We start from the raw sequence: 16517 nt of genomic DNA, 5'->3' as shown, positions 1-16517 counted from the left end.
TTCTCAGTGTGTGATTCCATATATCATAGTGACATGAAAATAACAGTAATGAGTTGATTTAATTGTTTCTATGTTCCTTTAAGAACAAATGATATATTAAGCATAAGTTGCAGAAAACAGTCTTCTGCACACATCTATTATGTCATTTGACCAGTTTGCTTTGCTGTCAGTATGTAAGCCCAAGTATTTTGAAGTATCCACCCTGGCTATCCACTGGGTGCCTAGATTTTCTCCTATTTCTTGATTTTTAGAGGGTGTGTGAAACTGAATATAGTTTGTTTTACTGTAATCAAACAATGGAAAATGCAGTGTGGAATTTAAGAACATTATGAAAAGGAAAGTTGCTGCTCACCATATAGTGGAGATACTGAGTTGCAGATAGGCACAACAAAAAGACTGTCACAAATAAAGATTTCGGCCAGTAAGGCCTTCATCAAAAATAGACCACACACACATACACATGCAAATGCAAATCACACACACGTGTTTGCAGTGTTAGGCAAATGAAGCCACACTATAGGGTAACTAGCTAGTCATACAGTATTTGTTTGAATGTTTGTATGGGTAATTCTTGTACGGAGTTTTGGAAGCTGATTACATAATTTGTGCCCTGTGAGTTCATAACTGTTCAATGTTTTTGACAGTCTGTGGTACGGGGTATAAATATATCTGTTCCCTCTTGTAACAATGCAACTTTTTCTCTGTGTTTTGCTTCTAGTAACTTCTTTTTTGTGTAAATTAAAACACAGTATATGTATAAGTTTATTACATTCATGATCTTTTGTTCACAAAACAATTGTTTACAGTGTGCCTTATAAGAAGAACCAATAATTTCCCTAACAGCTTTTTTCTGCAGTATTAAGATGCCATTCACGCAACCAGAGTTTCCCCATAAAATAATACAATATGTTAGAATGCTTTGGAAGAAAGAAAAATAGTATGGTCTAACATACTTTTCGGGTACACAATCCGTAAGTCACCTTAACATATAAAATGTTCTTGACAGCTACCCCCTAATATATTGTATATGTTGACAAGATGATTTATCATTTGAATATAGTCCCAAAAACTTAACATAGCTAGAATCATGTGATGGAAGCTTGTCTTTTAGACTAAAAACCATGTGCTGTATTTTGTTGTAAATCAGTAAGAAGCCATTTGCTTTAAACCAGTTGGAAGCTTGGTCCATTGTCTTTGCAACTCAACTAAGGCTCACTGAGATCATTATTACAATGAAAAAATATTGTATCATTTGCATATCAAACTGTACTAGACTTTATAAATGATGGCAGATCACTGATCACTGTTAGGAACAAAAAGGGGACCAATATGCATCCTTGGGGAACACCTACCTTAACTTGTTCTATTCTCGACATTTCCTTGGCAGTACAGACAATTTGCCTGCAGTTCTGTTGATATGATTTTAATTGGTTAGGGCTGTTACTTTCAGTGCCATAGAATTGAATTTTTTCCAGAAGTGATGTGTGCTCTACACAGCCAAAAGCTTTACTTAGATCATAAAAAGTGGCTTAAAAAAGCCTTTGTCCTCAAACACCTGTTGTATGTATTCAACTACACAGTCTACAGCATCAACAGTTCACAATTTTTTCCTAAAACCATACTGTGATTCACTAAGTATTCCTAGATTTTCCAAGTAAACATACAATTGTTAGTTAATATATATTCAAGGACTTTACAAAAAGCTGGGACTATAGATATTGGACTGTAACTTGAAGGTAAGTCAGTAGCTCCTTTTTTATGTATTGGAATTAAATGGTTCAAATGGCCCTAAGCACTGTGGGACTTAACATCTGAGGTCATCAGTCCCCTAGACTTAGAACTACTTAAACCTAACTAACCTAAGGACATCACACACATCCATTCCCGAGGCAGGATTTGAACCTGCAACTGTAGCAGCAGTGCAGTTCTGGACAGAAGTGCCTAGAACCACTCAGCCACAGTGGCCAGCTTTTGAAACTAGCCTAGACACTATTATCTCATAAAGAAAATATCCCTCAGCTATCATAAGCTACACAAGTCTCTTGAGGCAAGCTGTGGAGCATGCTCAGCAAAAGGATATGGGACATTCCCAAAGCAGACTGTTCTTTTGTGCCAATACTTGACTTTTGTCTGTTTGGTGGTGGCATTCATATATAGAAAGTTGTGCAGTAAGCACATCCCAGCTAGTAAACAATGCATTAATTTTATATGCTACCTCACCTTCGATGTCGTATGATTTACCAGTGGTGGGTAGTGGATGTGAGCATGGTGAAGATTTTACAGTGAAAGCAGTTGAAGAGTAGAAAACTTAGGGTAGGGCTCAAACTTTGGGAATGTCATATGATTTGACAAATAGGTTGCAAGTATTGTGATGGAGATGAAAGATGACAGGGGTAAGTGTGGGGAGGATATGAAGAAGATATGATCATGTTTGAGGGCTGGTTTTGTTAAAGTCATAGCTCTGCTGGAACAATCTACTGAGATAGCCAAGGTCTGGGCCATGCTAAGGAATTAAGTTTTATTCTGTCTTTTGTAAGTGGGGGGGGGGGGGGGGGGGGGGGGGTGCTAAACGTGCTGTAATTGTGTTTCTACTGACTACAGAAATCTACGTCTCCTAAATCTAAGTACTGGTCTACATTTATGTCTCTTTTCATGTTTATATTGTTGACTCAAGTGACAACACCCCCTTCATTACCCATGCATATCTTAACAAAATAAGAAACAGTGGATACACAGTGTAGAACCTACTACATTGAAAGACATAAATTACTTGTCATAAATTAAGACTACACACTGTATTAACATGTAACCACCATTAAACTGCTATGTACTACTTCTGCTTACACATACATGAACACAATAATGTTAGCAGGGAAGTAATGCTTTGTTAACAGGTGCTGCTTTCTCAGTTGTACCCAGTAGCCTTGAAATACTATTCCCGTATTTTATATGTAACACTTTCTTTCTGTGTGAGCAGAAAGCATTTTTTACCCCCTCTTATGTCCTTCATAGTTACTAAATATGATAACTTATCATACTTCTTTACCCATCATATTACAAAGGAGCCATATCCACAACTGACGACATATTCTTGACATTATTTACAAAAGACACTTAATTATATCTTTTGTTATCTGTTCTACATTCATTTGACTACAGTCATTATTAAACTCACACAAAAATGTTTTGCCATCATTTGTTGCTAATAAAGTAAACTGAAAGTATGTATTCTATGTTAATAGCTGGACGTTACTGTGAATGGACACACAAAACCATTGATAAATCAGCGGAGACAGAAACATTTGAAGAATTCCTAAAAACATTGAGACTAGTGTGTGATGATGGTGCACCAGCTTACCTCAACTGGACTGTTGATGAGGAAACACCAGACTTGGTTTACTATCAGGTGAGCAAGATTACTATTATCCACTTATGTGTGTATTTGGCCAATTCTCCTTGCTTGTTCTCATTTACTGAGTTTCACTTTGCCTGCATCTTTCTTTATATATATCAGCAATTCTTCAATTCCCTTATATTTTCATATATTTGTAATAAATTCTGGAAATCCAGATATATCCAGATACGCACATATTGTGTATTGTGTGTGTGTGTGTGTGTGTGTGTGTTGTGTGTGTGTGTGTGTGTGTGTGTGTGTGTGTGTGTGTGTTTTAGAGAGATAGAGATAGAATATTATTGATAAGAAATCTTAATTGTGAAGTTTGATGTTTTATTGTCAAAACACAGTTGTCTGCATTACAAATTTCATTATTCTTCAAGAATACAGCTCTTATCTGTGTCACTGCCCATATCTGAGAATTTCTTATTGAATTTTTTATATAATTGTATTACTATTACTGTCATCAATATTCATTTTGCAACAGATATTCTGGAAGCCTTAGGGAGAGACATGATGGATTTGCGGGACATCATGTGTAATGCAAGTGCATGAAAAACAATTGTCAGTAAGCCATCATATGACCATGGATTTCTTTGATTTTCCTGTTATAGTTTATCAAGAGTTGTAGTTGAGAGGAAGTAATATTTTGTCTACATCTACAAGTACATCTACATCTACACTCTGTAAACCACTGTGAGGAGCATGGCAAAGGATGTGTCCCATTGTACCAGTTACTATGGTTTCTTCCTGTTCCATTCACGTATGGAGCATGGGAAGAATGACAGTTTGAATGCCTCTGTGCTTGCAGTAATAATTCTAATCTTACCATCACTATTCCTATGTGAGCAATACATAGGGGCTTGCAGTACATTCCTAGAGTAATCATTTAAAGCCAGTTCTTGAAACTTTGTTTATAGACTTTCTCAGGATAGTTTACGTCTGTCTTCACAAATCTTCCAGATCAGTTCCTTTAGTATCTCTGTTACACTCTCCCATCGTTTAAATAAACCTGTGACCATTTGTGCTGCCTTTTTCTTCTCTGTATACATTTAATATCCCCTGTTAGTCCTTGTTATCTCGTATTGGTCCCACTCTCTTGAACAATATTCTAGAACCACATGTCCAAATGATATGCAAACAATCTCCTTTGTAGACTAATTGTACTTCCCCTGTATTCTACCTGTAGACTGAAATCTGATTTACCCACTACTGAACCTATGAGAACACTCCATTTCAAATATCTGTACAAAGTGTTACGCCCAGATATTTGTATGAGTTGGCCAATTCCAACAGTGAACCATTGATATTGTAGTCATAGGATATTATATTTTTTCTTCTTGTGAAGTGTAAAATTTTAAATTTCTAAACATTTAGAGCAAGTTGCCAACCTCTGCACCACATTGAAATCTTATCAGGATCTGACTGAAAATTTATGCAGCTTCTTTCAGGTAGCAATTCATTGCAGATAACTGCATATCTGAATATTCTATTAACATTGCCTGCAAAGTCATTAATATACAACATGAACAGCAATGGTCCCATCACACTTCCCTGGAGCACACCCAAAGTTACTTCTACATCTGACAATGAGTCTCCATCCAAGATAACATGCTGTGTCCTCCCTACCAGAAAGTCCTCAATCCAATCACAGATTTCACTTGATACTCCATATGATCATACTTTTGACATTAAGCTTATTTGCAACATTGAGTCCCGTGCTTTCCAGAAATCAAGAAATACTGCACCTACCTTATTGCCTCGATGGAAAGATTTCAGTATGTCGTGTGAGTAAAGTGTGTGTTGGGTTGCACATGATCGATGTTTCCAAAACCATACTGGCTTACACTGAGATCATTCTATTTAAGATACCTCATTATGTTTGAGCTGAGAATATGTTCTAAGATTCTACAACAAATTGATGTCAAGGGTATTGGACAGTAGTTTTGTGGACCACTTCTAATACCCCTCTGGTAGATGGGTGTGATCTGTGCCTTTTTCCAAGAACTGGGCAAGGATTTTTTTTAGAGTATAGGCTCTCATAACTTTGACCGTAAGTCTTGTAGATGCTTGTTGATTCTCTTTTAGCCTTGGAGTCAGATCAAAATTTATTTATTTATGTTTCTTTTTGTATGTGGTCATCACATGATGATTTTTGCGAATGTATAATTGTTTACAAAGATATAATACATATCATATTTGTATACAAAAGTTTAATATGTAATGTATTTATCTATAAAATTTATTAAATAATATATATGGCTTAGAATTCTTTCAATGAATACTGACTTAAATCTTTTTATTAATTTTTTTAATAACACAATTTGGTCATTTCTAGACTGCTTAGAATCTAAGACTATGGTACAATCTTTTTCTACTTGTCTTCCCAGAACTTATTCATGCATTTGCTGATGGCCTGCCTCTGTTCTTTTGACATTACCTTCCTAGGTTGTGGTTGTTATTATTGGATAGGAAAACTCTGCAGTATCGATTAATAGCCTGATGTTTTCTCTGTTCTTTACAGTGTCTCCTATTATGTTAAGTTTTCTCAAAGACTCTTCTCATATTTTCCAGGTAGTTCACAGTATTTTTTAATTTGGAAATTAAATTTAAAATGTTCTTAATTAGCCTCTTGTCATTCATTCTGTAGATATGACCATAAAGCTTTAATTTCCACTTCCATATTGGGTCTGTGATTGTTTCTATGTTTCTGTGCAAATCTTCCTCTTCTTTATCCAGTTGTTGTCTTTGTTTTCTTGTGGCCCTAAAATTTTTGCTGAGGGTTATAATTTCTTTCTTTTCTACTTCTTCTCGTTTGTCTCTGTTATTTGGTGTTAGGCATTCAGATCCGTATAGAGCTTCTGATTTAATTACTGTTGCTTTGAGTTCAATTTTTGCCTGGAACAATATTGATCTTTTATTATATTGTTGTGGATGAGCTTGTATGTTATTTCAATTTTCTTTGGCCTTTCTTTGCTTGTGGTGTTACCTAATCCATTTGATAGTATCCATTCTGCCAAACATTTAAACTAAACAACTCTTTTGATGTTTTGGTATTGTGTTTGCATGATCTTTCTCTTTTTCTGTTCAATATATTCCACTTTCACATATGATATTTGTAATCTGGTTTTAACTTCAATTTTCTGAAGTCTTTCTGTTGTGGCACTGATAAGGTTGACACCAGCATTGATATACGTTTGTTTCTAGATTCCGAACATTGTATTTGGACGCTGAGTGTGGTCTTTGGGTTTTTCTGCCATGTCAGTTCTTTGTGAGCCTTTGATGTGTTTAGGTGAATAAATGAACTACTGTTAAAATGGTGTTGTTTGGTGTAACTAACCTGAACATTTACCTCACTATATTATCTTTGCATCTGCTTTGCTCTTAGAAATTATTGCAATATTGTCAGTAAAAGGCCAGTGGTAACACCAGTTCCTGTCAGATCATCAAAGCCAAGTGCAGCCAGATGGGGCTAACACTTGGATAGGTGACCATTTGGTCTGCCAAGTGCTGTTGGCAAGCAGGGTGCACTCAGACCTTGTGAGGCAAACTGAGGAGCTACTTGGCTGAGAGATAGCAGCACTGGTCTCAGAAACATACAGACGGGAGAGCAGTGTGCTGGCCACATATGCTGATCACATTCCCCTCCATATCCACAAACCTGTAGGCTGAGGATGACACGGCAGCTGGACAGTACCATTAGGCATTCACGGCCTGTTTGGCGGCGTTTAGTTTAGTTCTGTCAGTAAAAGTGAGACATTTCACCACAAATTTTCCTCTTCCTTGTCCGAGATGGATTCTTTTCATGTTTTCTGCTCAAAGTCATTTATCTCACTCTCTCATGATCTTGTCTAAATCCAGATTTACGAGAATTAGTGAGAACCCATCGCCCTGCCAAACTCTTGTGTTAATTCTGAAAGGTTCAGAAACTACTCCTAAAATTTAACTTTTGAGGTTGAATCTGTGGGTGTGTGGCCAATTAATTGTCTGGTGTTTTTGTCAATATCTGCTCTTCAAGTGTTAGGGACACTGTCTGTCTACAGACATTTATTTACAAGAAAAGATCTTAGTTTTGTTTTAAACAGATTCGCAGTATGTGCTCTTATGGATTATGGCAATTTGGTGTACCAAATTAAGCCATTGATATTTAGACCATGGTCTGTCACTTTTAATTAGGTTCTTTGTCTGTAACAACTGTGCTTCTTTCTTGTGTTGTGGTTATGTACATCATAATATTTTAGTGTGACACTCTGATGATTTACAAAAAATGTGGTTATGTTTGTCTTTAAACAACATCTTTGTGATACAGTTTTATGAAAAGGAAAGTTGGTACTCACCATATAGTGCAGAAAAATCCACCAGCTCATTTACATGGATTTTGAACAATAACATCTCTTGTAACACTCGTTTTGTGTACTCCGGCCGTTTCTTTTATATCTTATAATTTTTACCCATTAAGAACTATGAATGAGCTCTACATGCTATGAAGTCCTGAATACTTGTTTGATATTCCACAAGTTCACAGTTTATTCATTTGAGACAATGCAAAATTGTAACCAAAATCTTCCACAAGTCAAGGAACATAGCACCAGCCTAAATGCCTTTATCTACTGACTTCTGGGTGTCATGTGCACACAGAGCAAGCTGTATTCTTGTAGACTACAAGATAACTGTTTGTGGATGCTATGTTCATCACCTCACAAGATATTCTTATTCTACAAAGAGTCATCGTAAACAAGCACATAAGTTGTTCATAAGAGTACAACATATTGAAGTCATCAGTATCAGCCTCCTCAGAAATGGGAATAATGTGGACATTTTCCATATCATTTGAAATACCTTGTTGCACCACCAATCCACAATAAACTGCTGCTACAAGGGGAGCAATTTCTTTCCCTTGATCTACATAAAATTGTAGTTCACTAATCAAATTTCTTTCTTCCATTCAGCAATTTCAGTTGATTTTTTATTCTGTGATCATTTTTTTCAATATTTGTCATTTTGGCATTTGTGCAGTGATAGTAAAGAGGAGCTATATTTTTTCATAGCAAAATAATTTCAGAAGACAAAATTAATTTCTGTGGCTCCTCTCTGCCTTCTTCTGTTTTGGTGCCCATATTATGAGTGACTTAATAGAAAATTTTGATCCATTTGTTGTTATTACTAACATTATGCTGGACCAAAACCTCTGGAATTTTTGTTAAATTGACTGATTTTTTTCCCAAATTAACTGACTGCTTCTCATATTTTTCTTTCAGTTATGTTGTCATCATTCAGTTTTTTGTTTCTCAACAAGTTCTTGACTTCATTTTAATCTGTGAGAGATATCTCTTTGCTTTTGTAATGATTTTTAAGAATGGCTACTGAAGCATGGTAGGCCTTTTCCATCCCTCATAACCCATCGCAGTACATACATGACTAAAGCGTCCCTATTTTTGTACAATTCCTTTTTTCACATTTATCCATTGATACTCCACATCTTTGTCTCCAGAATGAATGTTTCACTCTGACTTCATATACAATCTTCAGTGTGTTTACTGTCATATTTTCCAAGCAAAAATATGTCTTTATATTTTTTCACTTTCCTTTTAATACCCATACTAATTAGAGCCATAACGGTCTTATAGTCACTATTTGCCTCACCCATGTTAACTGAATCATCAAGCCCATACAAAATGCAACATACAAAGTAATGAAGTTAGGAAACCATTCTCCTCACAGTGACTGAAAGGTAGGCCACAGGCAGCTGATAGATGAGGTGTGAGGGTGGAATGGGATTGATGATTTACATTTTTGGTAGTAATATTCCCAAATGGGTGTAGGATATAGGTAGTTTGTTCAGATGGTGTTGAGAGTTTTACTCTAGCTGTTGCTTGCAGTGACTGGAAGATGGGGCATTTGGGCATAGGCAGTTGATAGATGAGGAATGAGGGTGGGATGGGATTGATTTGCTTTCTGGTAGTAATAGTCCCAAGTGGGTGTAAGATATAAGTAGTTTATACAGATGATATGGAGAATTTTATTCTAGCTGTTTCAGAGCATGGCTCTCTGTATCAGATACGGGTTGCAAGAAGTTATTGTTGCAAAGTAAAAGCGTTCTGTAAATGGGACTGGAAGTATAAGAAGTTCCACTCCTGCAGGAAGAAATAAAGGAATATTATGGTTTAATGTCTTATTTATGACTTGGAGCACAAGTTCTGGTTAACACAAGGATGGAGGAGAAAATTGTATGTATCCTTATCATAGGCGCCATCCCAGAATTTGACTTTTACATTTTAAAGCAACCACTGAAAACATAAATCTGGATGGCTTCATCAGAGTTTTAACCAAAACTCTCTCAAATGTAAGTCCAATACAACAGCACTATCAGGCTTGATGGTCTAGTGGTAAAGCACATGCTGGGAAACCAAAAGATTTGCAGAATCAAATTCCAGATGGGCCACAGACTTTTCAGTCTGCCGTTTAATCTAACATTCACCCCTTAATGATGTTTAAATTCACCAGAAATAACACATCATTCAGATTTATGTTATAGGTCCCCTTTTCCCAGTTGCATAACAGGGTCAGGTTAGAGACATTAAGTCATTGAAGAAGCATCCAATTGAAAGACTTGCACAAGGTCACTGAGTCACACAAAATTATTATAGTATTATTATTGTTGTTGTTATTGTTGTGTTGTTACCACAGCGCTACCTAGCTCTGTCTCTGTGCTTGAATGGCACAGTTATATAGGACAGGGGTGATGATGATCAGAGAGTAATGGAATTATCGGAGCTGAAGTTATTTGTGTAAGGATTAATGACAGCCAGTTACTTTGAAAACAAAAATAATACAGCTGACTGGTTTATGGTTGCTGTAAAAATAAAATCTTCAACCCAATTTGTGTGTGTGTGTGTGTGTGTGTGTGTGTGTGTTTTGTTTACACTGAAATTACCTTAAGGTCTCAATAAAATATTCACAAATTTTCAGTGAGATCTTCTCTGCTAACACAGCGTACAAGCTATCTTCAAAATTCTTCTACATCTACATACATACTCCACAAGTCACCATGTGGTGCAGAGTGGAGAATACCTTGTTCCACTATTGGTCAGTCCCTTTCATTTTTTATTCACATATAGAGCAAGGGGAAAATGACTGTCTATATGCCTCCATACAAGCCCTAACTTCTCTTATCTTGTCTTCATCATTCTTACACAACATGTACAATGGCAGCAGTAGAATCATTCTGCAGTCAACTTCAAATGCTGGTTCTCTAAATTTCCTCAATAGTGCTTCACAAAAAGTACATCATCTTCCCTCTGGGGGAGTCACATTTTAGTTCACAAAGTGTCTCCATTTGCATGTCGAATGAACCTTATGATAACAAATCTAGCAGCACTCCTTTGAATTGCTTCAATGTCTTCCTTTAATTTGACCTTTTGTTGGTCCCAATCACTCATGCAGTACTCAAAAATGGACTGCTCAAGAGGGATTGCACCAATGTTCTATACATGGTCTTCTTTATAGATGAGCCACATTTTCTTAGAATTCCCCCGTATACTGATGTTGACCATTTGCTTTCCCAGCTACTCATCTTTCATGTACATTCCATTTCATATTGTTTCACAGTGTTTTGCCTAGATATTTAATTTACATGACTATCTGAAGCAGTACACCACAAACACCGTATTAAAACATTACAGTATTGTGTTTCCAACTCATCTGCATTAACTTACATTTTTCTACATTTAAGTTATCCTGTATCCTCCAACAGTCACTTAACAATGACAATTTCCCATACACTATAACAGTACCAGCAAACAGTCGTAGATTGCTGCTCACCCTATCTGTCAGACCATTTATGTATATTGAGAAAAAGATCATTCATATCACACTTACCTGGGGCATTCCTGGTGATATCCTTCTCACTGATGAACACTTGCCTTTGAGGACAATGTACTGGGTTCAATTAATTAACAACTCTTTGAGCCACTCACATATCTGGTAATCTATTCCTTATACTCAGACCTTCACTAACAATTTGCAGTGGGGCATTTTGTTGAACATTTTCTGTAAATGTAGGAACATGGAATCTGCCTGTTGACCTTCATCTGTGGTTCCCAGGATATCACACAAGAAAGGACAACCTGAGTACATTCTGTAACATTCCTATTTGCACAGAGATAACCTCTGTTATAACTAGGTATAGGAAGTTCTATATGGGATGAAAAGTTATCAATTATTTTATGAATACTCACATAAAGAAACCTCATGCTGTGAGGTTGAAGCATTGAGGTGATAATTGTTGAAGTTTCAAATCTGGAGAATTCTTATAGGGAAAAAAATAAGTCCAAAAATGATTGCACAAAATTTCACACAATACATTTTTCAGAGAAATCTCATTCATTCTACAGTTGTCAGTATCTGTCACATTTCCCAAATCTGAATACTGTGTCTGTTAAACAATGGGAAATCCAGGATGGACTGTAGAATTATAATGAAAAGGAAAGTTTCTAATCACAATACAGTGGAGATTTTAAGTCACAGACAGGCACAAAAAAAGACGTGAGAGTTTATTTGTTGTGCCTATCTACAACTCAGCATCTCCACTATATGGTGAGTAGCAACTTTCATTTTCATAATATTGTTACAGTGTTTAACTTTTCAAGTCTAATAGAATAATGAAATTTTCATCCGTTTGTTCCACTTTCAGCATAAAATGCCAAACTGAGTGCACTCTGCTTGTCCCTTTAGATGCCTACAAAGACTGAAATCAATGAAGTCTAACTGTCCAATATTTTCATAAGATAAGTGTTTGATGAGAAGTACCAAACTCTCTGCTTCCTAACTGCTTTGATTAGGACACACCTCGGTCTGACACTTTAGACACACCAAAGAAATCAGATGTGCCAGAACTCGTCTTCACAGCTGCAGGGTGATTATTGCCCAGAGTTCTCATCAGTGATTTGAAGTGTAGTGTCACACTGAACTATATAAGCACCTGCCACAGCTTTTCCCGAGCTTACTTAAGTCAAGGAAGCATACAAAATTGGGAACACAGAATTCTCACAATCCTTAAATATTTGTTGTATGATGAAAATCTGTTCACGAGCTCCTTTTCCTTTAAAAAAACCTACCTGTTCTATAGATACATCAGGCTGAAGATATAGCTTCAAATGCTGGTTCAAGATGTAGAGCAACATTTTGCTTGTGTGGAATATGAGTGCAATAGGCAGTAGATAGTGCAGTTCCTGAGAGACCCCTTCCTGTGCAATGGGATGGACAGAGAGACTTTCATCAGTCTTCTGGCCACTCCCCAGTTTCCTATATTCTTTTCCTGAATGAATGCAGCACATCAACACCTTCCTGCCTCACTACTTTAATCATCTCCCCAGATACACTGTCTAGACCAGAAGATTTATAATTCTCCAAATGTTGAATTGTGTTCCCTGTTTAACTGCATAACACTAGAAGAAGGTTGAGATGAATGCAGGTTGCAGTAGTTTATTTAGAGATGAAGATGTCTGTGCTGGACAGAGTGGTTTTTAAAGTTGCGTCAAACCAGTCTTTGGAATGAATGCCACAATAGCATTGGAGAATCCAGTGTAAGTCACTTAACTGCTTGATTAATTCCAGACCATTATCTTCTCAGAGTGCTGTTTCCACCTCATGACATCCTCCTTGCCTCTAGTAGGATTGGTATTCTTGGTGTCTATCAGCCAAATACAACAGTTAAATTAACCAGTGATGCTATAGAGTTTTTTGGAGATATCACATATCTCACTATGATTTTGATGTTGTTCCATCTCATTACAGACATCGTTAATGAACTGTGATTCATTTCTTCTGCAATTCCATTATGTTTCTCTGCCCAGGTTCTTATATATGTCTTTATCCTGAATAGAAAATCCAGGATGGAATGTGACAATACCAAAGAAGGAAAGTTGCTACTAACCATTTAGTGGAGATGCTGAGTCACGATAGGCACAATAAAAAGATTCACACAATTAAAGCTTTCAGCTATTAAGGCCTTTGTCAGCAGTAGACACACATACACACATGCACATGCACACACTCACATAAATGCAACTTGCACACACATCTGCAGTCTCAGAGAGCTGAGACCACATCATCTTAAACACTGTGGCATTACCATATCACCAACCAACAGAATGAAATCGTGTAGCTCCCGATTTTGAACAGTGGATGGTTCATTCAAATACAATTAGAAGTTTTGAAGCTACAGTACCATGAGTTTGGAATAAAATTTTAAAGATGTCTTATGTAATTAACAAAAGTGTATATTTCTTTAAATTCAGCTGTTTGTTTATTTCATCACAGTGTTACACCCACAATAACTTGGGCTGGAAGATACATGTCGTGGATCGAGGACGGTGGTCACAACGAAATGGTACAAATTCAGGCACTGTGGTAGTGCCATCTCTGGTCCTTCTGATAGCTGTTCTGCTGAACACCATTCTGCTCTTTCAGAGATGAAACATAGACAATAAGTTTGACAATAAGATATTTGCATTTGTATTTTTTTAGGGTGAGTTGTAACCAATTTTTAATTTTTCTACATCCATGAACATAAATTTGCATTTACGCACAGAATGAGATTGTGTCATGGTGATTGATATGAAGTTAAGAAATTGCACAAACCATCAGTAAAGTAACTGGACAATTGTTAGTTACTCTCTATCTTGGAGGAAGTTAATGACTTGTGATAGAAGTTGGGTTTTCCTCTAGATTAACTGTGCATGTGCTAAAAGAGGGTCCATTGCACTTTTAAAAAGAAATTCCAATCCTGTGTGAAATGAGTGAATGAGCCATGATACTTTTGCACTTAGTGAAGGTGATGCATGGAGACAATTACTTAATTTTAAAGATCCAAAGTAATTTAAGCTTTGAGATATATGCTTTCGGGTATCTCAGTATTCTAGAGCTATGTACAGTTCTGTTTCATTCTTTCATATGTTTTTGTATGTGTATTAACACATTTCTCCCACACATGTTTAAGCAATGTGCACAGATTCTGAAATCCAGGAGAATTGTTTCAGAAGTATACTACAGAAATCTAAGTTTCTGCTGAGTACTGTTTGCATCATATCAAAATGCATGATGTTGCAAATGAAAATTCAGTTATTGAACTTCCAATATTCCAGTGTTTGCCATTCAGATAGCAGTGCAGGCCACTTCAAGTAGCACATTATTTGTCTCCTTATAGTTTTTAAGCTTCTGTACAAATAAATATTTGTACACAAAAATTTATGTGAGTTTGTTCTAGAGGAAAGTAGCCCTTCGAAAAAACAAAACTGGATGTAGTAAACTTCTATTTATGCAAAAAAACCTGCCTATAATTTTGAGAAATCTGAATGACAACACTGTTGAATGAAATGATTGAGGTTAAACTTTATGATACTACTTGTTCCAACTGGTGCTTTATGATTAGACAGAAAAATTTTTGATGGTAAATATTTGTCAACTACATAACCTCATCTGTGCTTGACTGGACAGGACAATAATTTTACAGTAGATCCTAATAGAATAAGCAAATGAATATACACATTACTACAAATATTCCTTGCATATCAAAAATATTTACAGAAACATATAATTCATACTTAAGCTCAGAATATATTTTTGTAATTCATGATGTTCTCTATTTAAATCACTTATGAGAAAGACATTCATAATGCTATTAATGAGTAATATTTTTGTAACATGCAAGGTATGGACATTCTATTACAATGTACAAAAATAATTTTTATATATTAATTTTAGTTTATAGTTTATTGTGGTGAGGTTGGTAAAAACATATACTTAAATTTGAATTAAGGTTCATTTTCTATGCTTTATTATTTCTTCTGATTCATTTTAAATGGATAATGGTGTATAGAGAACCTGTTTTGTAGCTGTTTTGATTGATTCATGTTCTACAGATCTTGTTAGATAAACATCGTTGAAATGTGAGAGAGAATTTTAACCAATTTTCCAGTGTAAAGGAAAAAATGTTTCAAGCTATTGTCAGAATTTCAATAATTACGTAAGACAATACAAGCTGTTGTTAGATATTTTAAGAACTCAAATATTGTAGATGACTTCAAGTCATTTTATGCCAAGTTGTGGAAAATTGTTTCCTACTTTGATTTTTGTTTCAATAAATAACTGAAATTATTTTTTCAGTAGAAATATTGCAAGTTTCAACACCAAATTTTTGACCAGAAAATATTTTATTTTTTGCAAAGGTAGCTACATTTAGCAGCTAATAATATGACCTTTTTGCTAAGATACCTCAGAGGAGTAAAATAAGTCTTTTTTTTATTTATATTGCAGTCCCACTTTTAAAATACGAGTTTTGTCTTCATTTAAAGCTAGAAAGCCACTCGTTATAAAGATCTATGGTTGATACAATACCCAAAGGTATTCTCTTCCATAAAAAAATATCAAAAGGCTTAATGAATAACATCTGAAGACAATTAGAAGAGTTGTTTAAAGGAGAACAAAATTATTTTTCAACAATATGCACCGGTCTTTTAGCATGATATGTCCATCTGCACAATACCCTACTCTGATAATAATGTAGACATAGTCATTTTAACAAAGTCATATTATTTTTATGATTCATTTAATGATGGTTAACTTGTATTTTTACATCCTCACAAGAAAAATCACAACAAAATAACTGTCATCTTTCAGTAATACTTCTCTCTTACTCTTTCTCTTATTTCAACACCAAACTTACCTTTACTTTTTCAATTTTTATTCTATTTTAGATATTTTATTTTAGATTTTTTAAATGTTGAAGGAATAAACTTTTATTATTTTGATTTGAGCATTTTTTTGTTTTCATTATTTACATATCCAAGTATTTTATAGAATGTCCAGTTAATACTACTGCTTATGACACATATCACTTGAACATTGTCATTAACCATGTGTTCACCAGAAGCGTTTGGAACAACATAGACAGTAAAAATGCTATTATATACTTGTTGATACAGGAAACCGAATTACTAAAAGATTTATGAGAAATTCAGATGCAAATTGCAATCCCTCAAAAAAATGAATGTTTTATATCAGCACAATGAATATACATGAACATCAGTTTTCTGAAAATATATCAAATTCTATAGAGGACAGA

General features: G+C 35.4%; 1 protein-coding gene across 1 annotated transcript in view; it reads left to right on the top strand.

The window, feature by feature from the left end:
- LOC126177085 (protein Skeletor, isoforms B/C) overlaps positions 1 to 15565 on the top strand; it is a 744541-nt gene extending 728976 nt beyond the window's left edge. Inside the window, exons 13-14 of the mRNA XM_049924333.1 lie at positions 3243 to 3406; positions 13715 to 15565. Of these exons, the coding sequence (XP_049780290.1) occupies positions 3243 to 3406; positions 13715 to 13870 (320 nt within the window). The 3' untranslated portion in view covers positions 13871 to 15565. The remainder of the gene's footprint in view (positions 1 to 3242; positions 3407 to 13714) is intronic.
- The last annotated feature ends 952 nt before the right edge of the window (positions 15566 to 16517 follow it).

The sequence above is a fragment of the Schistocerca cancellata genome, chromosome 3 (genome assembly GCF_023864275.1).
Source record: "Schistocerca cancellata isolate TAMUIC-IGC-003103 chromosome 3, iqSchCanc2.1, whole genome shotgun sequence".
In the NCBI taxonomy this organism is placed as follows: domain Eukaryota; kingdom Metazoa; phylum Arthropoda; class Insecta; order Orthoptera; family Acrididae; genus Schistocerca; species Schistocerca cancellata.
This window is presented reverse-complemented; position numbering and strand designations above follow the sequence as displayed.